This window comes from Labrus bergylta, chromosome 15 (assembly GCF_963930695.1).
Source record: "Labrus bergylta chromosome 15, fLabBer1.1, whole genome shotgun sequence".
NCBI lineage: Eukaryota > Metazoa > Chordata > Actinopteri > Labriformes > Labridae > Labrus > Labrus bergylta.
In genome coordinates, this window is record NC_089209.1 from 8,081,244 (window position 1) to 8,102,664 (window position 21,421).

Genomic DNA, 21,421 nt, shown 5'->3' on the forward strand with positions numbered 1-21,421 from the left:
AACAAGCACAGTGGTGTTCCAAAAGTTGAACTGAGAGCACCGTTGTGAGTGCAGCAACACCAGGGCGTTTTTTTTTGTGCTTTGGACTCTGAGCGCTGAAAACGCTACACCTCATTGGTTTTGTGACATTAGTGGACATTAGCAGAAGGGTGAGATTCATGAACGGATTCAGTTTTCAAATACAAATGTGTGTGATTCTTTTTTTTTTCCTGTTCAAATTATATTTGAATCCTGAATTTCATTCCAACAGCCCTAGTCAGGATGAGGGTTGTGCTAAGAGCCATTTAACCTTCAACATGTAGCTCTTGTTGTAAAGGCAGAGAATCATATAAGAAAGCCATGCAGCAGTCATCACATGTGTGGGTCAACATACATGTAACAGCTGAGTGCAGTGTGTATTGTGTTGTCTGATTGTGTGGATGTGCTACTTCTCTACGAGTCTGTCTGTATGTTGGTGTTTCTGCTTTTGAGTGCAGCTCAGTGGGGGCAGATTTCATCAGTATTATTGCGATCGTCTGTATTTAACCCCCTATGGGGCAGTGGGCCGCCTGATTACAGCGTTATCACCGCACGTTAGCACGGAGCAGCTCTGGGGCTGGCAGGCTGCCTGGCAGACAGGTGGGCTATGCGGTGACACGAACTGTGCCGCTGATTGTGGTTTAATGATCCCCTCGGGAAACAGAATGGCCGTCCAGTTATACACAGCAGCTTTATGAATTCCATCATCTCTGTCCCTCAGTTTAGTATTTTGGTAAGTTGGCAACTGAATAATCTTTCACTCGTTGATTTGAGCACAATTGGCAGTTTTATTCTGGTCTTCTTGGGTGTCAGAGTTGTGACTTTTCTTCACATTTCTCAAAGTGCGGAAGAGAAATCATTGTCATGGACTTTTTGATTGAAGAAAAAACAAAAAAAAAGCAGCCAGTTAAATATGTCACTTTGGAGTCTTGGAAATTTTGATAAGGATAATTACTTATCAGACATTGTGTTTATTTAATTTCCATGTATGATGTGAATAATACTCAGATAAGACAATCATGAAAATAATCATGTGTTGTTGCCCGTATTCAAAGTATTAACACTTCATATTAATATAATGCATGCAAGTTTAGGCTTCTTAATGCTGGATAAAACTAGTTTTCAAGTCTGACCCTTTTTTTTAACCTTGAACATGCTGCTGTCATCATGCCCAATAAGAGAAAGTTACACAAGAGCTATTCAGAATCTAAGTGGACCAAAACATGCTGAGTCAGTCACGTCGACCCATGGGAAGAGGCCACAATACCTCTCAGCCGGACCCACAACCCAGCATGCAAACCCGAATAAATGCACAAAAGCAACAACATTCCTGACCCTGAAACAGCTGCAATTATACTTTCTCTGCACAAAGAGAGATCGGTGGGAGAGGAGAGTGATGAAGCCATCACTTTGCTGTAATGAAGCATGTATACATCCTGCTGAGAGAGAGAAAACATCAGCCATGGCCCGGAGGGGAGGGGATGACTGCACTCTGATACCTTTGTAACACATTTTGAGAGAAAAGAAAGAAAGTGAAGTCTTCTGAACCACGCCATCCCCATTTCTCCTCTCAGTGAGAGTTTAACTCGTGCTAGACCAATATCAGGATTTCTTAAAGCAAGTAGGACATGCAAACTCCAGAGTGGTGCTCAAGTTAACCACGCATCCCAGACTAGCCATTCCTAAACTGAAAAATTCAGAACCATTGGAAATTTCAAACATTTCTGGGGTTATATTCATGTTATTAACCAACGTCTTTTAACGCTCACTGCTGGCTTCACGGGAATTACAATGAAATTAGCATCCATACCCAGAGTCATATATTGCCCATCAGACAATGATTTCAGACAATGATTTCTGAGATTGGGAATCAACTAATGCTGTCCTTTTGGTTGGTTGACATGTTGTTTTATCCATTAGCTGAATGTTTTTCTTTTTCTAGATATCGGAGAGCTAGCTAAAAAATGCCAAAGAACAGGCTATCAATGGATTGATTCATTCAGATTTCTGGGGAGGTAAAGTGTGATCAGACTTGTCGTAAGAGATCTTTCACTGATTTGACTCCTTTGAGAGATGCTTCAGTACATCTGCATGATACCTTCACTAGATCTTTGGTAATCACACTGATTGCAACATGTTCTTTTCCGTGCTTGAAGTGGCTCTCCATACTGACAAGTAACACTCAGACAAAAAGTCAAGCGACAACAGAAGGAGAAGGAGAGGGGAGTTGGTGTAAGAGAAGTTGCTGATAGCCGCCCAAAAAGATTCAGACGAATTGAATAAAATGTCATGCACATATTAAAAAAGAATGAGCTTAAAATATACAGCAGTTAGTCAGACCGCAGAATATTTTGCTGCTGGACTTCAGGGTTGCATAAGTAATGAATTGAATGAAACATGCAAGAGTGCACCCTCCACGATAGCTATTACAGACTATACTCAAGTACACAGTATCCAAGTTGAACCTTCAATAACAAGAATCAAAAACAAGCATGACAACGGATTTGTTCAGCAAATAAAGATATATGTTGTAAAAAGCTGAAACGAATGCACATCTTCCTTAAAGCCATAGAGGTCCGCACAGGACTCGATGTCCGTGTTCATCCAGTCCCGTTGGGTCTCCCCGACCCCTGCAGCTCTGAACACCTCTTACTACTTGCTCTCTAAGTCTTCTTTGTAAATAATTTTCTATTCACCCAAAATCGAGTTCCACTTAGCGCCCCCTTCAGGCCTGGAGCACTTTTGTTATGATGACTAGAAATGTCATCGTAACAAGTGTACTCTGTTCCATTTGCTTCCTGGGAATTTGTGTTTTTGACTTTGATTGTTTATGTGTTTTTAGCACATCTGCTGTTTTCTTATGGGTTTTAGAATTCGCACTATTTCTGAATTTGCAGACCGTTTCTCCCAATGGAATATTTTGGGCAATTGCAGCTTGACTGAAGTTGTCTGCCGCTGTAGGAGTTAGTTCAGTGAGACATCTGTCTACTGGTTGATATAAGACCAAAGAGAGTGTCAACCACTCACTATTACTGCTTCTTGGGTGGTTTGCTGTAAAAAGCTGACATCTGAGCAAATGTGTCTTATGTTTATAAATGAAGTTCAACAGATTCTATTTAAATACTGTAAGAATTTAAAAGTATCCTATAGACTGAATCACAGATCCTGAAACAGTGAGTCAAATTTGAGGTCAACATCTGGGCTTTAATAGATTCAAAGAAACTCATCTGCATATGAGGTCAATGCCATGCACATAATCTCAATAAAGCATATTTTTAATTGCATTATATCTCAGGAGACCCATTATCCTGGCCAGTATGTGATATTTTACATCACAACACACCTTATGATCCGATCCTCCCAGCAATTGATGTATCACTATAAATAACTTCATCATGAGCCCTTGAAATGGAAAGCAGTTCATTTCTTATATGGTCTTATAAGGTCTCATTGGCAGCAGAAACAATAAAACTCTTGCTTTAAACTTTTATCACAATGTGATGGAAAGCATGAAATAATTATACATTTTTTAGTAGTATATTTTCTGTAGTTTTAAATGTTTTAAATTTCTGGACCCCAAGACTAAGTTGCTTTCTTGGTATGTTGTCGAGGGGCATACAAATAAACAAACAAACACAGCTCAAGGTTCCTCACCTACTCACTTTTTTGCTTCCTAGTTCCGCCCTCAGGTTAGTTCGATACACTGGGGGCTCCAGAGGCTCATTGGAATTGTACACTTCCGCAATGGCTTCATTTTTCAAGACCGGAGGTTGCTGCTTCGTTGGTTCAATCACGTACAAAAGTCAGATTTTCTGTTTGACAATTCTGCAGTTGCAGCTAGATACTGTTTTGAAGCTAATTTCCCTGAAATTGTCCACCAGGCTCTGTTTGTTTAGACACATCAGTGGTGTGAGTATGTTGCCATGTATTGAAGCTCTGATCTGTGCTGTGTGTGTGTAGGTGTATGCACAGTACAGTGTCATCTAAGGTAACAGTTCTCTGTAAGACCAGGCTTTCCTTTCAGCAGTGCACCTCTCCTCCCCTGCAGATCCTGAATCCCTCTGCAGCCCCGCAGAATACCACACAGATCACCATCAGGCTCAGTATAAAGATTACACTGCAGGGGTCATACCATAGATAACTCTGCTCTTTGCATTTCATTACACTCTGCTATATTTCATATCCTTACGTATGATTGTCATCTTTTATTTATACTGTGTCATCTGAGACAAAAAGCCATGTCTGGGTTTCTCTCAATATTACACTTTCAGCAACAGTATGACAATGATTATTGAAATATTTTCAAAGGCTATTATAAGATCATGACTTCATATAAGAGTACATTATTATAGCCGCTGTGAAATATGTGATCTTGTTATGTAAGCTATCATTTCAAAATCTTACATTCACATTAAAGCTTCACTGAATTCATACACTTGTAAAGCTTTATATTTAATAAAGCAGAGTATCTTATATAAAAACCTCATCACTGAATACTGTATAATCCCTCATAGGTTTAATATCTTCTTATAAACTTTGATAAACTATCCAACAAGAAAATTCCACATCTTCAAAGCTCATAATGAGCTACATAATTTTGGTGTGTTATTATAAACTGTTTAACTGAGATGAGATTGGTTTTACAACATAGTATTCACTAAAGCTCAGGACTCATTTTAAAGGAAGAGACTAATGAGCATGAATGTGTATGAATGAGCTATTTTCAATAAAGCGATACCTCACTTGCTGTGGGAGTCTTAAATGTGAAGTTATAGAGCAGGCAAAGACTTCAACAGTTATTGTGCAGATAATGAAAGGGGCAAGTTGAAAACAAAACAAACAGCCCAGTACACATAATTCACCCGTGCACATTAGAACTTGTTTGCGCACCAATTTGCATGATGTATTCCTTTTGCATGCAGCTTCTTAGCAATTTCTTACCCCAACATTGGGAGTGAAGAATGCCGTTCAATATTTCAGCGGTCTGCTGGGAAATAATGTAGAGGGTGGTTTGACAAGAGGAACACAAGACGAGGCCAAAGGAGCCAAAACTTAGCCGATATATTTGGTTTGATTCAGGCACCACCATGACAGTAGAGACATTTTAGAAGAGATTTGAGATGGATGTTGTTTGTGTCACTCTATGTAATCAGTGTTTGAATTTACAAAACCGTTGTAGACTTCTGGTATCAAGTCAACAGAAGGGGTTGACATATATCAGGGAAATAAGATAGTGCCTTTTTTTAACAACTGTGGTTCAGTTGGTGGAGTCGCCCGTTTCTCAACCTGAAGGTCGGGTGTTTGATCCCCAGCTCCTGCAGCCAAATGTCTTAACACAAAGTATCTCCTGCTGCTTCATAAACAGCGTATTAATGTGTATGAATGGGATTAGTTAATACTGAAGGACACTTTACATAACATCTTTACATAAATCATTATTTGTATAGCGCCAATTCATAACAATTGTCATCTCGAGATGCTTTACAAATAGCAATCCTTTGTATTCCTCGCGTTCCTGTTGTCCTTACTTACTTGCCGCTGAGGTCGAGGTCGGAGCAGACCGTGCGTGAACGAGGACGACGGTGGTTGTGGGGACGATGGTCGGGGTTGAGCGTCGGGTGTTGGTTGGGATGACACAGTGCAATGGTGGAGGCTGGGCGTCGTGCGGTGATTGAGGGGCGACACGATCCTTCTACTTGAGAGCCTGGCTTCTGCTGCCGGGATAAGGCCTACTGGGCTTCTGGCACGGAAGGGGGGGAAGGGGTCCATAGCAGACAGCCTGCTGCTAAGTAGTTCCTGTTGATAACTGCATAGTGACGATAACTAATAATTAACTAATAATTCATGCTTGTATGATATAAGATAAGATACACTTGACTGATATTTCACTTGTCAAGGCAGCTCACAAAAAGAAAAGGGTAATAATTATAGCTAACATGCTCAGACTTACATTTATTTGACTTCTTTTTTTCAGATTCAAATAAAAAAAGGCATATTGGTCAACTGACTTAAGGGGTTACTTTTTCTTAACTTAAAATCTTGAGGTTGTTGTAACTTACAAAATAAATGATGTAAAACCAGTTTTGGATGCAAATTGCTCATGTCAGCGGATGCTATTGAAGTCGTTTTACCATCTGTCTCCGCACACCATAAAGTATTAAACTTGTTAATATTGTATTATTATATAGATTCTGAAGTGGACTCTGCCCTTCCTTATGGCAGACGGCCAGTAGGCTTTTATGTGTCTTTGAATGAGAGAGGGTGACAATGTAACAGCAGAAGGGGTCAGACTGAATTTTCAGACTTTCTGCCAACATCTCAGACATATTGAAGGCTTTGTGCTTTTTGAGCTTCTCTATCCTTAAGTTGGTACTTTGTCCCTGAACATTGCATTTTTTTTGTAAAAAGATGCAAAGGCTTAAGTCATCATTCTGCTACAACCATCAGGCTAAGGCTGTTAAAAAATGTTTTAGCTCATTTGACTGATACTTGTTTAAGAGCAAAGATAGAGCCAGAAAACAAAAACAAAAAGCTTGAATCTTGGAGTCTTGTTGTCACTATGGAGACTCCAGGAAGTCATTGCACATGCCAAGAGGGAGCTGCAGCTAACTGGTCTATGTTAGACCACAACTTGTGGATTTAAAAAATATGAAAGATTAACATTAATTAGAAGCTATAGAAGGGCTGGTTGGCTCGTTTATTTATAACCATAAGGCAAGCTGCTTCCAATTCCTTCCAGTTTTTATGCTAAGCTAGGCTAATTGTATCTAACTATATAATGAATTGACAGGCGTCAACTTTTTTAACTATACTCAGGCTTAAGGTTTGTCTCAGGTCAGCCTCTTTGCCTGTTGCCAGGTTGACCAAAAGTTAGCGTGAGACAGTCTTTCCAATATGGCGACCACCATAGTTGCGCTTCAAAACCCTGCCTTTATACAGTATCCTGCTGTACATGGTCTCATGTTCTTACTCATATTAAAGGCAGAGCAGATGAAGCCTAAGAGACTATAATGTATTCTGGTACATCGTGATGTATGTTGCATCAGTTACTCGTACAAAATGTACACCAGCAGAGCAAAAATGTTGCATATCTTGCATCAAAATTTCACATTTACATTTTTTTCCCCGAGTTGTTCCAAAGACCTCTCAGAATATTTGTGCAGTCTAGAATGTATAGGATGTTTCTGTCTATGTAAAGCACTGTGCATTAGAGTCTGCATGAGGCGGTTATGGAAGTAGTCATGTAAGCTTTGACCCAGCGTGGGCGCCTCCTGGAATTGTATTTCAATGACAGCTATTTCACATATTATAAAAATACCGAAGAAGCTAAAAGGGTCAGAAAAGTTCACACAGCATGAAATATTGTATGTGCTGTTTAAAAGGCTGGTACAGGCAGTTGAAAGGGTTTTGTCAATGCTGGAATTCTGTGCAAAGTAATGCTGTTTTTTGTTTTTACTATTTCTTTCATGTGGATGCTTAAATAATCCAAGTGTGAAAATAAAACATATGTATCTGCCTCTCTCTGTTCTGGGTTAGACTCTGAGTTTATATTTAGCCGCCGCGCTGTGTGGTAGTTTTGCTTCAGCTGTCTCCAAAGCGATGAACTTCTCACATCCCACTCTGCTGACGCAAAGAAAAAAAGCATCTGTGCAGCGAGTGGGTGTCAACAATCAAAGTCAACAGTCAATCAAACTCTAATCCTATTACCACAAGTATTAAGAGTTAAACAGACAATGTGTTTTATTTATATGTATACATTTGTGTTAAACAGTTAACTGCTTATCCTTATCCAATACGTATATGAGATGAATTCCTGTGACTCTGTAGATTTCCTCATCCTGGAAACTTTAATTTTTTATGGTTGTTTTATGAAGAACAAAAATCAACTCTGAGCAGTGGCGTGTCCAGACTTTTTGGACTGGGGTGGCCCAACCTTTTTTTTAATTTAAGTTTGTTAAAAAAGGGATACAAATGATGCACTATTTCAGGCAACGTATTTGCCATATAAGACCAATGATGTAATGGTTCACTAATGTGCTACATAAAGAGCTTTTAATCAATCCTTAAGTTTAATTACCTCTTATGAATGATATTTAAGTTTCCACCTAACTGTTTTTTCTTTTCCCCGTCTGTCTCTGTCCTTCTTCTGGTCCCCTCTTCCTCTCTTCTTCTGCAGATTGAAGACATTGTCACTCTAATCCAGGATGAGGCGGAGGGTGTGCCCATCAGAACTGTCAAAAGTTTTATGACCAAAATCCCCAGTGTTGTGACGGGTAAGGAAAGAGATGTCCAAAATGTCCTGTAAGATGGGATAACTGGAAGTCTGTTTATAGAGTATGTGAAAAAAGGAAGGGGAATAATATGAGTTGGGGGCCAAAACAAGGTTAGAGTATTTATGTTCTTCTATGAAATTCCTTTTCATGTGTAATTATGGCACAAGGAATAGTTGTGTGGTCTTCACAGGGGTTTGATAGCACAAAGAAGTTCAATGGGTGGGTATGATGGGCGGTGAGAGCTGACATGGAGGGGGTTGGTCCCGGGACACAGGAGCTAACTTTTGAGCCTTCCTGAGGTGTTGTGGGCCTAACTCATTGAAACACAGGTGAAGGGAGGTTCCACATAAAAAAAACCTGGTGATCATATTTTGGCTCTCGCTGCCCATCTTGTTTCAAGGTTCGGGGGGTCTTTCAGGCAACACGGTAAAGTAGATAGTATCAGCGTTGTGAATGCCAGAAGCTTGCATAAACATATCCTGGTTCCGTTGAAGGTGGGAATGCTGTGATGCCCACTAAGGGCCGTGTGGTGGGTTATGTAATTTATGAGTTGGGCAAAGGATTGACATAAGGTCACAATGAGTTTCTTGTGAGTTTCTTGTGTTTATTTAAAATGTGAGGGTGTTTTTATTACATGAAAGATTATGTAACTATATTGATTCTTGCATTTTTAACTTGTATTGGTTGATTTTGTTGGCCCACTTGGGAACACAGAACACCATGCTGATATATTATCTCCTAATAAAGTATTATGGTGGACATTTCAGGTGAATTCATTAAGCAAATTCACACCAAACCTTTGATGCAAACCAAAACAATGGGCTGAACGATGCTTGAATGCTACTATTCTGTTAGAGCAGATATGAATGTGATTTTTAGTGAAGACAGTCCAATGCAAAAATGTATTTTTTTCCATTTATATTCAAACATGAAAAGCTTTGTTTTTTTAGTTGGATATTCCCAAATAATATCCAAAGAAGTTTCCTATAAAGAACTACATTTTTGAACCAACTATTAGAAAACCTGAGACAGAATTATTTAGATAGAAATGATCAGCTGAACATAGAATGTACACTTGGGTGATTTAATGAACACAATACATTGATACCACATTGTTAAACACAGAGTTAAATGTGTCATTTTCAAACAACCTCCTCAAAATAAGTGTAAGTAATAATAACTTTCAGCATTGGGTTGTTATTTTTAAGCAAAGAGCCCTTTAGTAAGGAATACGAACAGTGAGAACTCCAGCTGTCTCATCCTACATCATGTGTTGTAGCTGCTTTTTATTCTGGTCCTGTAGAGGCTGCTGCTCTGTTTCTCCAGAGGTTGATCACTGGAGGATTCCTGAAAAGCTAGAGGGGGAAATGGGACGACAACATATGATTAAGTGTTTGAAAAAGGAAAATGTGAGCGTGGAAACAGAAGGAGTAATGCTGCACTGCTCCTACTGTCAAGATGCCCTAAAGCGAGGCAATCTACTTCCTACTGCTGCAGTAAAGCTCGTCCTGTTTGAAGTACAATGTATAGCAGCGGGTAAACACACACTGTCAAGACTCGAACAGAAACATTTGAATTGGAAAAATGAAAACAATCGTACCTGACAGGTGAGGATGGAAGTCGGCCATCTTGCCTGCTGGCTGTAGTCTAGGCTGTAGATAGATAATCTAGATCTCTTTCACAGGCTGGCGCCACAGTGGGAGGGCTCTGACACTCCCCAAACAAATGATGGCAACAAAGACAACCCATTAACATTCTTCTCTCTTCTCTCATTCCCTGCACTTATGGAAAATGCATTACCTCCAATACGCCATAAGCAGAGCGTGTCAATAAACACAAATTACTACAACGGCGGGTGGATGTGCAGAACAGCAACTCAAATGTTTGCTGCTGAGTGCCGAGGGGCCAGGAAACTAATGAATGATGAAGGATTTAACGCTGCCCCCCTTGGGACTCAGAGAAAGCATGAGGGGAAGAACAAAGGAGATGATACTCGATCTCCATTGGAAAGAACAACTATCTCTTTAGCATGTTATCATCAATGTCACTGTATCGCTGTACTAAAGGAATGCTATTAGTTTGTTTTAAAGACATCTGCATGAGAGCAAGTAATCAAAAATAATTACTTCTTCATTAGAACTATTATTTAAAAAGTATCTTTGTCTTAAACATACCAGCAAGCTAAAATAGTTTTCAGCCTTCAATAATTACACATCATTTGAGACCAGTGTCTCATCCACCTTCTTGCTATGTTTGTTCATCTTGTGTTATTTTCCTGAGTGTGAAAGGGGATAACAATGGCAAAGAGTATAAATTCATGCCCTAAGTGTGGATCCAAAAAGGTGTCATATTAAACCTCACTTTTATTTTTGTTGTACTGCTTTAACAGCTTTTCTTTTTTTTCCTGTTCTAATCTATTTTTAACATCAATAACCCAAGTGTTTCTTGATTTTACTGTATCATAATGATGTCTGTCTGTCTGACTCTCTCTCTTGATCCAGGTTCAGATATCGTACAGTGGCTGATGAAGAACCTTGCCATTGAGGATCCAGGTAAGTGTTGTACTGCATATGATCACTACGGAAGCCTGAAGCAGACATATGCATCCCTATATTTTATTTACAAATTTTTCCTGCGATAACAAGTAGGTTCTGGTTCCTTTTTTGAGATTTCCTCGTTTCAAATCTCATATCTCCTGAATGGGAAAAGGGCAACAACAAACTTATTACATTAGTTTGGGCAATGGAAGCATGACATATCATGATCTGGGAGGTAAATGTTCTCCAAAGCTGGAATTGTGAATATAACAAAAACATGGCCTTATTTGTTTCAATGTTGAGTGAATTTACTTAAAATTAGCAACTCAATTGCAGTCCTTTTATTATCGAACAACAGCCCAGTTTATGAAAGGTTAGGTACGATGTGTGGAAGGCACACACGGTTAGAGTATTCATGTTCATTTGGTATTTTTTTAAATGAATAGAAGATCTTTGCATGTTGCTTTAGGGTTGATTTCTATCATTGTTTAACAGAGGAATCAAACATTATCAACAGAAACGAAATGATGTTATAAGAAAATAAAAGGCTAGAGTTTTTACAAAAAAACTGGCTAGTTTTTGCTTTCTATGTGTTGTTTAATCGACCTGACCTGCAGCATGATGGTGGGAGAGTCTTGTTTATTGTTGGTACAGGAGCCCACAACTTGGACACTGAGTCAGACATTGACTCATCCAGCTACATCCACAGTATAACTTTTCAAACTTTTTCAGGGCCAATACAGCTGGCTATCTAAGTATATGGAACAGTCTAACCTTACCTTTATTTATAGAGCCCTTTGCTAAGATACGAGTTACAAAGTGGTCATGATATCATCAGGTTTGAGACGTAAATAGATATCAGTACTGTTTAGGCAAAGAATAAATCAAAGTAATAAAATCAGGGAAAGAAACACAGTAAAAATGTGATAAAACCTTTAAATGCAGCTAATGTGTGACCTTAATGAGAGAAATGTGGTAAAATCATCATGTTCTGAGGAGTTCTGTTTTAGACACCTGTTTTATTGCATGACTTTAACATCTTGTTCTAAAAAGTCTTTTCATGAGTGTCTACTTTATCGGGATATTGCTGCTTCAGACTTAATTCCATCCACATATAATGCCTCACAGATAATATGTGGAGTGCAGAGGATCCCACTGTGATCTGTACTCCTCGTTCTGTTCCTTTCGCAGCTGAGGCCATGCACATCGGGAGTCTCATCGCAGCTCAAGGGTACTTCTTCCCCATCTCCGATCACGTCCTCTCCCTCAAAGATGACGGCACTTTCTACCGCTTTCAGGTGAGCGGGGGCTTTAAGGGATAAATTGGATACAGAGAAGGCTATAGGAGAAGTGGCTACATTTGCAGAGTTTGATGGTCTGGTTTTTAAAGTGAGGTCATCCTCAGGTATAGTGTTACAGAATATATTCAATATCCTTCAGTAGGTGTCTGACGCTTTTTTGAGCCTCTTTTGTTACTTGATACTGAGATGAAAGCCAAGTACTGCAAAGAAAGCCCACAGATTGTTTTTGAAAACATGATTATAGTCTCAGTTAGACACGTGAGGTCACTGCTGAGAGAGCTGAGAAGTATCAAGTTCTGTGTTTTTGACGCAGATTACATTTGCTGAGACCCCCTTTGCTGAGGTGGATTGTTTAACATCACATGAGCAAATGGCCTCCTTGTCCATCCGTCCATCCATCCATGCATCCATCAATTTTCTTCCCCTTATCCGAGGTTGGGTCGCGGTGGCAGCAGTCTAAGTAAGTCAACCTGGACTTCACTTTCCCAGGCAACGTTTCCCAGCTCCTCCTGAGGGATCAGGAGGAAAACCCTCCAAAGGGAAGCATCAGATCCGCGAACCAACTCAACTGGCTTCTTTTGATGCAAAGGACTAGCGGCTCTACTCCGAGCTCCCCCTGAATGTCTCAGCTTCTCACTCTATCTCTTAAGCCCAGCCACCCTCCGGAGGAAGCTCATTTTGGCAGCTTGTATCTGCAATCTACTTCTTTTGGTCTCTATCCATGACCATAGCTTATGACCATACATGAGGGTTTGAACCAAGATCAACCGGTAAAGCTTTGCCTTCAGGCTCCCTCTTCAGCACAACTGTTTGGTACAACGCCCTAAACTTCTGCCTAAGCTGATCCTATCCGTCTGTCAATCTCACGGCTCATCTTACCCTCACATGTGAACAAAACCTGAAGATACTTAAAGTCCTTCAATTTCTCCCATGCACGTGTTTTTGATTCCCCAACCACTGAAGCCACAGCCCTCTGAGCCACCCAATACCTGTCGGCTGTTTCCAGAGATCCCTGGACTAACCAAACCTGACGGCCTTCCACTAGGCTGAGCATGCACACGACCCCCATGCCTCTCCCTGCGGATGGTTGGCCTACAACTAATCAAACTCAGAATGGAGCCCAACTTCTGATGCCAACGTTGTCAACAACAAAGGCGAAGGAGGAGAATCTGATCTGATACCTCTTTTCAAGGGTACAACGTCTATATCGAAAGCTGCTGCTGATGCAAGGACACAATTCCTTTACATTGTATTCATGTTTTCAAGGTGATATTGCGAGCAATTGACGAAAATAATAAGCATATGTAGCAATTAAAAAGATATCTGCTTGTCAATACCAAGGAGACAGAGGGCTGCAAGACAATTTGTGTTACCTAGCAACAGTAAGCACTGGTGAGAAGCACCCTGACACTGAGGTCGAGGGTGCTGCCAGCGCAGAAAAAAAAACAAAAAACACAGGCCCTAACCGAATTTAAGTATTATCATTGCTAAACTATGGAACTTATAGTCGTGGGAAAGGTTGTTCATGGTGACCCATTGATGTGCCACAGGGTTGAACATTTCCTCTGGCCAATCATTGGTCTGCAGTGCTTCCTCTTCAACTTTTAATCACAGCTTAGATCACTTAAAACTTCAGCTGTGGTGACAAGAAAGTAACAGGTACTAGATACTGTTCCAAACTCAAATGCTGGTGTTTCAATGGGTGGAAATGAGGCAATATACTGTATGATAGATCGATATTTTCTAATAATAATGTCTCTTTAATATAAATGGATTACATAGTTTTTTTCTCTCCCATAAATCAAATTGCCCCATGCCTATTGTAACCAACCTAGGTTACACTAATCCCCTCTTCATCCTGCATTAGTGTGAGAGATACTGAAAAAAATCCAGAGAGGTTCACCTGATTGTGGAGGCGTTTATACCCTCATAAAGACCCCAATCAGCCGCTGATGATTAACTTGCTCTTTTATGGAATAACAACCCACCAACCCTGATCTTGGTGACAAAAGGGGGCCTGTTCACTCTCGACGGCATCTCCAGTACTACGCTGTGATCCTGTGACCCTATTAAAAATGAATGGTGATGTGTTAAAATATTCATCAAGCGAGCGAGGGACGCTGGTCTGAGTGGGCGGTGACCAAAAGAGAGACACAGTGTTGTGGAGTAGTACACTCATCAAAGGGAAGAAAAGGAGGGAAATCATGCTGACATGCTCCTCATTCAGTGCTCAGAGATAAGACGGTAGCATCAGAGTCACACGTTAATTACGCTAGGTTGCTTTATCCTGAATGTCGTAATTAAAATATGAAACAATGTTTGAGATTCCTCTGTGGGGAACAGCAGGAAAAGATTAGGAGGATCTTTGTGTCGCATCTTCTTCTTTGCTTCCCCTTCACTGAGGCTTGTCAGAGTCTCCACCCGAGCAGGAGGAGCAGTTTAATTAAACCAGACGGCTGCGCACATTACTGTGATCTGACCTTGGTCCTCCTCCTTCAGAGTGAAGTGGAGGGAGAAGACAAGAGGAAGAGGGCTAGCAGAGAGAGAAAGAGGAAAAAAAAACCTTCATGGAGACAATCACCATTCATTAGCGACTCATTTCTCAGGCATGAGAAAGAAAAGCGAGGAAATAAAATCAAAACAATTACAAGAAAACTGGAGAAAAAAATAAATCTCCATACTGAGATTTGAACTTTTGTTTTCTTTTTAAAGATGTCATTCAAAACTCAGCGAGTCATATCAAATACCGCTCCTGTCTGTGTCTCCTCTCTCTGCCTGCTGGCTTTTTGGCTCTGCCTTCCCCCGATTGTTTGTTTTGCAGCTTTCATTGCCTCTTGTTTATTGTGTTGCTGCAGCACTCCCACGCCTCTGCAGCACCCCAGGATACCTCTCACTGCTGGAAAAGTTTGAGGAGTCAGCTGTTCTGAATCTGTTCTGTCCTGATAATGAAAATATTTTGATTGCTTACGTTGTGGTTGGAGGCAATCATGTGCACCACTGCGTCTCAGAGGGAAAACAACTGTTTAGCAAAGGGCATCGTCGTCACTCGACTTCTGTCAGAAAGATTTTTTAAAAGGACATATTTGTGTACAGTATTTGTGACTGTGGATTATGTTGTTTAAAACTTGATTCATTATTCAGCCCTCACCGTTTTTTTACTTTCTTTTCCTGCCAGGCACCGTACTTTTGGCCGTCCAACTGTTGGGAGCCGGAGAACACAGACTACGGTAAGAGTCTTACAGGTACACAATGAAAAATGTTGCGATGGATCATCCTTAAAAGCGTTTCCTCTCCAAAGATGTGTGTATGTCTTCTTCTTTTATATCACAGTATATAACAGTGTTTGAATGGCTCAAATGAAACCTGGGCAGGGCAGATAACAGGGGCGCATCCAGATGGGTGGCATGGGATCCTCTTGAAATTTTATTGGCCACCCAAAAATAGATTGAATATTGAGTTCAACATGAACTGTCAACTTGTACAAAAGGTCCTGTATAATCATTTTGTCTGCATTTAACCTTATAGACTGGTGGTGTTGGCTTTACATCTGATTTTTCTTTTTTTACATTTGAGGTTATTTATCTAGAAATCGTTTAACTACACATTTATTTTTGTGAAACATATTATCTAAAGGTTGTATGTTCTAACTGAGTCTTGTGGTTCATCTCACTGGAGAAAACAGTAAATGTTGCAACATATGAGTTAGATGTAGCGTCCCATCAATACCCAAATTCAATTTTTTAAGTTTTTGTTTTTTTTAATATTTAAAGAAATACATGTACAAGAAACAAGTAAATGTCATTTTAAATCACATGTTGAATGGTGGACTTCACCACTTACAATAGAAGCAAGGTTTTAGGTATTTAAAAAAATGAAAACTAAAGTAAAAATAGAATACATATCCTCTAAAATAAGAGCCCTAATTAGTTTTAAAATGGGAAAACACTTCATGAAAATCTAAAGCGTTGCACTTTGAATAAATGAACTCAGTCACCATGAAATTGATGACAATAATGCTTCAAACATAGTATAAGCCCTACCTGTAACCTGTTGATATATTGATATACGTATATAGTTGATATTATAATTTTATGGTTGGAAGTTGGTCTGGTGGTGCCAGGTTACTTCCTGAGTGCTGCTGTGGTGCCTTTGAGCAAGGCACCAAACCCTAACTGCTCTGGTGCGCTCCAGGTGTAGCGGTGTGTAGCAGCCCCACTCTGACATCTCTCCACTAATGCATGTCCACAGGTCCTGTGTGTGCATGTGCGTGTGCATGTGTGTGATGTATGTGAGAAGCATGTCTCTCAATAAAAAAGTGGAAACCAGAATTTCCCTTCGGGATTAATAAAGCATGTCAAAATTCAAAAATATTTTGTGTCAATGGGTCTTCAAAACCACTTAATAATGAAAGCCTGACCTGGCACCTGACACAATATGTATCTGAGGTTATACCTGAATAAAGACCACATGTAACTTCCTCTGAGCTGTGGACTGTAGCACTACATGTTCTCTGGGCTGAGAAGAGGACCCCCGACAGGATTAGTCAGTCACCGTTCCACTCCCTGCCCTTCATCCTGTCACAGAGGCAGAACTTTAGAGCCACTTCACACTTCACCTCATAATCAAAACCCATCAGAGAGGTGGAGAGGCCGATTTGACTCTCATGCTAGGGGAGCTTTGGAGGTTTGAGGCAGGTACACGGGGGAAGAGAGATGCACGGATGAATGGATGAATAGAGGAAGAAGCAAAGTGTGTCTACTGATAAATCCTCTCTGTCTGTTGCTCTCTCTCGCTCTCTATCTCTCTCTCTCTCTCTCTCTCTCTCTCAGCTATCTACCTGTGCAAGCGGACCATGCAGAATAAGACCAGACTGGAGCTGGCAGATTATGAGGCGGTGAGTTCTGGACTATTCCTCTGAGCTATATAACTTCTTAGTATTGATCTTTGCGTCAAGCTGCAGGGCAGTAAAAACACAACCTCTTAAAGGTCAGATTTGTGTGTCTCTGATAGTGTGATATCTAAATTGCATCTGAGAGCCAAACTGCTTTAGGGTTTAATTTGTTTTTTGTTTTTCTATTATTTTTTGTCTTTGATAACGTCGTGTCTCTATGTCTCTATCTTCTCGCTCTAAAAAGGAGAACCTCGCCAGGCTGCAGAGAGCCTTTGCTAGGAAGTGGGAGTTTATCTACATGCAGGCTGAGGCCCAGGTCAAGTAAGTGCACGCTCGGTTACCACACCGACACGTGAAACTACAATGCGTGCAGCGCTGACGTTGACACCTGAGGTACATGATAAAACAATGGAGTGTAATTTCAATACGACCCTCTGTATCATGAGCTGTGTTTCTGACAGGCTCCATTTACCCCCGCTGTAATTGAATTTCCTACTACATCACATATCAGGTGTTGTCAGGCTTTGTAGGTCCCCTGCTGGATTATTTAAGTGGTAGATGATATGATAAATATTTTTTGTTTCATACCAGCAATAACAGACAGAATGCATTTGGAACATAAGAGGATAGAAAACAGAGAGATAAACGAGGAACAAACTGAGTTAACGCCTTTACCAAAGCCCTGTTTGACATATTTATGGATATAAACTGATTCGAAGGAGCGGCAAGATGAAGTAAGAACACTTTCAGTATTTCAAACAAGATATTTTTTACGATGAACACGTGACATCTGGGCCCCTGCATTCCCGTCACATTCCACAGAATCAACCTGCAACCTTCAATTTTAACCACCGTTCAAAAACATATACTCTGAAAATCTGGAGGTCACACAGATTTTGTAGGGAGGAAAACATGACCTTGATATCGCCTTATGTATTTTCACTGGCTTACAACCATCAATTCCAATTTCCAATTATATGTGCTTATTTAAGCATCAGTGCTACAAACATTTAGTTTGAGAGATTTTCATCATTTAATTGCTGAATATTTTGACATGGATTTGTAAACAGGGGAGTTTTTCAACATTGCTTCACTATCAGCATTGCTGAAAAGAACGATGTACCTGCTCACAGTGTTGTAAAGCAGCTGTATGAACACATCAGTGTCTGTCAATAGTGCACATTCAGTAATAGAAGCGGTGCATGGGCCATGCCAAATCTTTGGGCATATTGACTTCAACAATGTGAAAATGAATGTACATCATCACCCTCTTATCCTTCTATCCTGATTCACCTGACACATCTAATGCTGATGCTATGTGCTGTGTTTCTCACACTGGCTGATCTGATCTGATCTGATCTGATCTGCAGAATTGACAGGAAAAAGGATAAAACTGAGAGGAAGATCCTCGACAGTCAGGAGAGAGCCTTCTGGGACGTCCACAGACCCGTGGTAAGCCTCGATCAGAGAGCAGCTTACCTCGTCTGTCATCCACATACTGTGTCTTTTTCCCTTTCCTTCTCTTTCACTCTCGGATTTACTGTAAAAGAAACGATGAATTACGTGAAATCTAAGACCTTCAACTGTAAGTAAAGACCGTCACGATCTTTTTGTGCTGTGTTTTCAGCCCGGATGTGTTAACACGACAGAGATGGACATCAGGAAATGTAGACGCATGAAGAACCCTCATAGAGTTAAAAAGGTAAAGGTTCCAGTATACAGGAAGTAATGCTAAGCCTGTGATGTGATATTAGTGTTACCTTTAAGCTAAAAGTCCTGAATGTTAGTTAACATAAGTTTTAAAGTAGTTTTATGAAACCTCAGCTTCAAAGTTTACAACACAAGTACACAGAAAAAGCTGGTAATGTTGACAAATATTATTGAAAATACACATGAATCATTCCTTTAGAAATGTTGACATTTTGAACAAGTGGACATTCATTTTTAAATAGCCTCATATCAGCATTTTTTATGAGCCTTATTTACATCTTTGTAACTATTTTTGAATCAGTAAAACCAGTTAAACTTGAGGTATTCTTTGTGCTGTCTTAATGATTTACTTTTCTGCAAAATAACGAAAAACCAAGAATCGATTTGTTCCTTTATTACCTCCCTCACTCTTCCTTTCTCTTATCATGTTGAAATGATCCAGTCAGTGTACGGTGTGACGGAGGAGGGAACACAGTCTCAGAGTCCCATACACACTCCCTCGCACCACTGCAGGAAAGGGACCAAGGAGGACGTGGAAAAAGAGGTAAAACATCCTCATCGAATGTTGAACAATTCGCCAAGACAGCTTTAATCCTTCTGGGTTACTTTTGAACATCAGGGTGCAGATGATTTGATCACATGAGAAAAAGACTCTGCTTGTTATTTCCAGCACATAGAGAGATGCATTTTCAAAAACAACAAAAATGGAAGAAAGGTTACAAGATACTGATGGATGTAACTGTCCTGTGGGAAATTAAATTCTGAATTATAAGACTATTTAGTACATCTGACTTGAACATGGTCTTTATTGTTACTTTTGCCAACACTGAGGTCCTTGTTTGCTGCATTAATATACACTATGTTGAAGCTATTCTCTCACAAATCCAGCTTCTTCCAACTCTGACTCCTGTGATTTCCTCTTCCAGATCGTATTCCTGAACACACAGCTAGATCGTCACTGTATGAAGATGTCAAAAGTTGCTGATAGGTATGCGATACTCACTTCCCTTCTGCTTAATCAATACAACGCTTGATATTTTCAGTCTGCACATGTTTGTTTAGGTGGAGGAAACACACCAGCTTGTCTTGTCTGCTTTCCCATCTGCTGCTCTCCCTCGCTCTGACCATCTATACTCAGACAAACCTTCACTCTTTAGACTTCCCTGTCACTATTTCTGTCGTAGAGCTGTGGCAGATGGGGGAAGCAATTTGGTTTTGACAGCCTGTCTAAACCTTAGGTGGCTTCAGTTAGACATTTGGAGATAGAGTGCTCGTATAAAGCAAACAGCTTGTGTTTGTGCTGCTGTTGTTTTGGTATGGGGATAAATCAGGATAGGGTTACAGGTTTAAGCAGATTTTGGTCGCTGCCTGGATTTCTCTGCTTCCCGTCCTTTAGTTTAGGGGATTTAGATTAGGGATCTGAGGGCAAGACAAAGGCCTGTGAATGTCACTCCACATGCAGCTCACTACCATCTATCCTGGCTGGCAAACGATATGAGAAAAAACGAGGGCCAAAACCTTCAGCCACCACAATTAAGTAAAATATATTCTCTGTTGCTACTGCAAAAATAAACACTTTATCAAGTATCAGCTGTTTAGAGTCCTTAAAAAATCTAAAACTGCAGCTTGTATATTTGAATCTATCTGTATAAAGATATATGTCTGACAAAAAAAAATGTAATAATTTGTTGTGTTGCTGCTCTGCAATTAAGAAAACAACACTTGAAGTTTTGAAAATGCATGCATATACTTGATCTGCTAGAAAAAGTAAAAAATACATACTGTGCTGGCAGATTTTTTAGAAAAGTTGGATCAAAGACAAAAATGACCTGATACAGAGAGGTCAGGAATTTAAGTAGGAGTCATCAAAGTCAAAGCTACAGAGTTAGTGAATAGAAATATATGAAAAGGTGCAGCGAGGGGGGGGGAGGTGTCCAGAACACCGCCTGTAAGAGTCATCGTTGGGTTATAACCTAAAATTACATTACGTTAATAAGGCATTTGGGTTGTTTTGTTAACCTTCTTTTTAAGAGACAAAAAGCCTGATTATGAAGACGTGTCTGGTCCTTATCCCTCCTGTGTGGCAGACTCACTCCTGTGTGAGGCAGCCTGATAGTCCCATCCTCTGCTCAGTCACTCAGGACAGCCATTACTCCCCAGCAGAGCAGAAACTGTGATTACTGCAGGCTGCTGCTCTGCCCGGGCCCCCATTACCGACCCTTTAACCTCCTCACTTCACACACACAGCTGAGCTTAATTGATGCTCCACAGAGCGGAGAGTTTAGGTCTGCTTATACAGACACTGTAAAGAAACAACCTGAAGGACTGAATCAATCGTGTTGGATGATAACATTCAAGACTATTTGTTTGGTCTTATGAGGAATCATTTATCAAATTGAATTGCTGTAGAAGGCATATATATATCCGTAAAGGCTGGAATGATTTCTGTAAACTATGATTAAACTTCTTTTAAAACAGCTGATCACAAAATATGAAAATGTTTTTACAATAGGTGAAACTGTGAAACTGAACATTTGGGTGTACAGCAGCTTGTGCTGCTTTGTTTACCTTTACCTTAGAGCCTGAATTGATCTGATTAGTCTTAAATGTGTGCACCAAAACAACTCTGTGCATATGTAAGTATAGAAAAAAATCAAAAAATACTTGTTTTATGAGTATAGACAAATACTT

The 21,421-nt window shown here is 40.1% G+C and overlaps 1 protein-coding gene across 3 annotated transcripts in view; it reads left to right on the forward strand.

Moving 5' to 3' along the window:
* The window catches only part of rgs6 (regulator of G protein signaling 6), an 89,836-nt gene that overhangs the window by 55,625 nt on the left and 12,790 nt on the right, over positions 1 to 21,421 (forward strand). For all 3 annotated transcript variants that reach the window (XM_065964200.1, XM_020628427.2, XM_065964201.1), the window contains exons 3-12: positions 8,195 to 8,291; positions 10,793 to 10,843; positions 12,020 to 12,126; positions 15,305 to 15,356; positions 16,959 to 17,023; positions 17,265 to 17,341; positions 18,391 to 18,472; positions 18,648 to 18,722; positions 19,173 to 19,274; positions 19,657 to 19,718. In XM_065964200.1, coding sequence (XP_065820272.1) covers positions 8,195 to 8,291; positions 10,793 to 10,843; positions 12,020 to 12,126; positions 15,305 to 15,356; positions 16,959 to 17,023; positions 17,265 to 17,341; positions 18,391 to 18,472; positions 18,648 to 18,722; positions 19,173 to 19,274; positions 19,657 to 19,718 — 770 coding nt within the window. The remainder of the gene's footprint in view (positions 1 to 8,194; positions 8,292 to 10,792; positions 10,844 to 12,019; positions 12,127 to 15,304; positions 15,357 to 16,958; positions 17,024 to 17,264; positions 17,342 to 18,390; positions 18,473 to 18,647; positions 18,723 to 19,172; positions 19,275 to 19,656; positions 19,719 to 21,421) is intronic.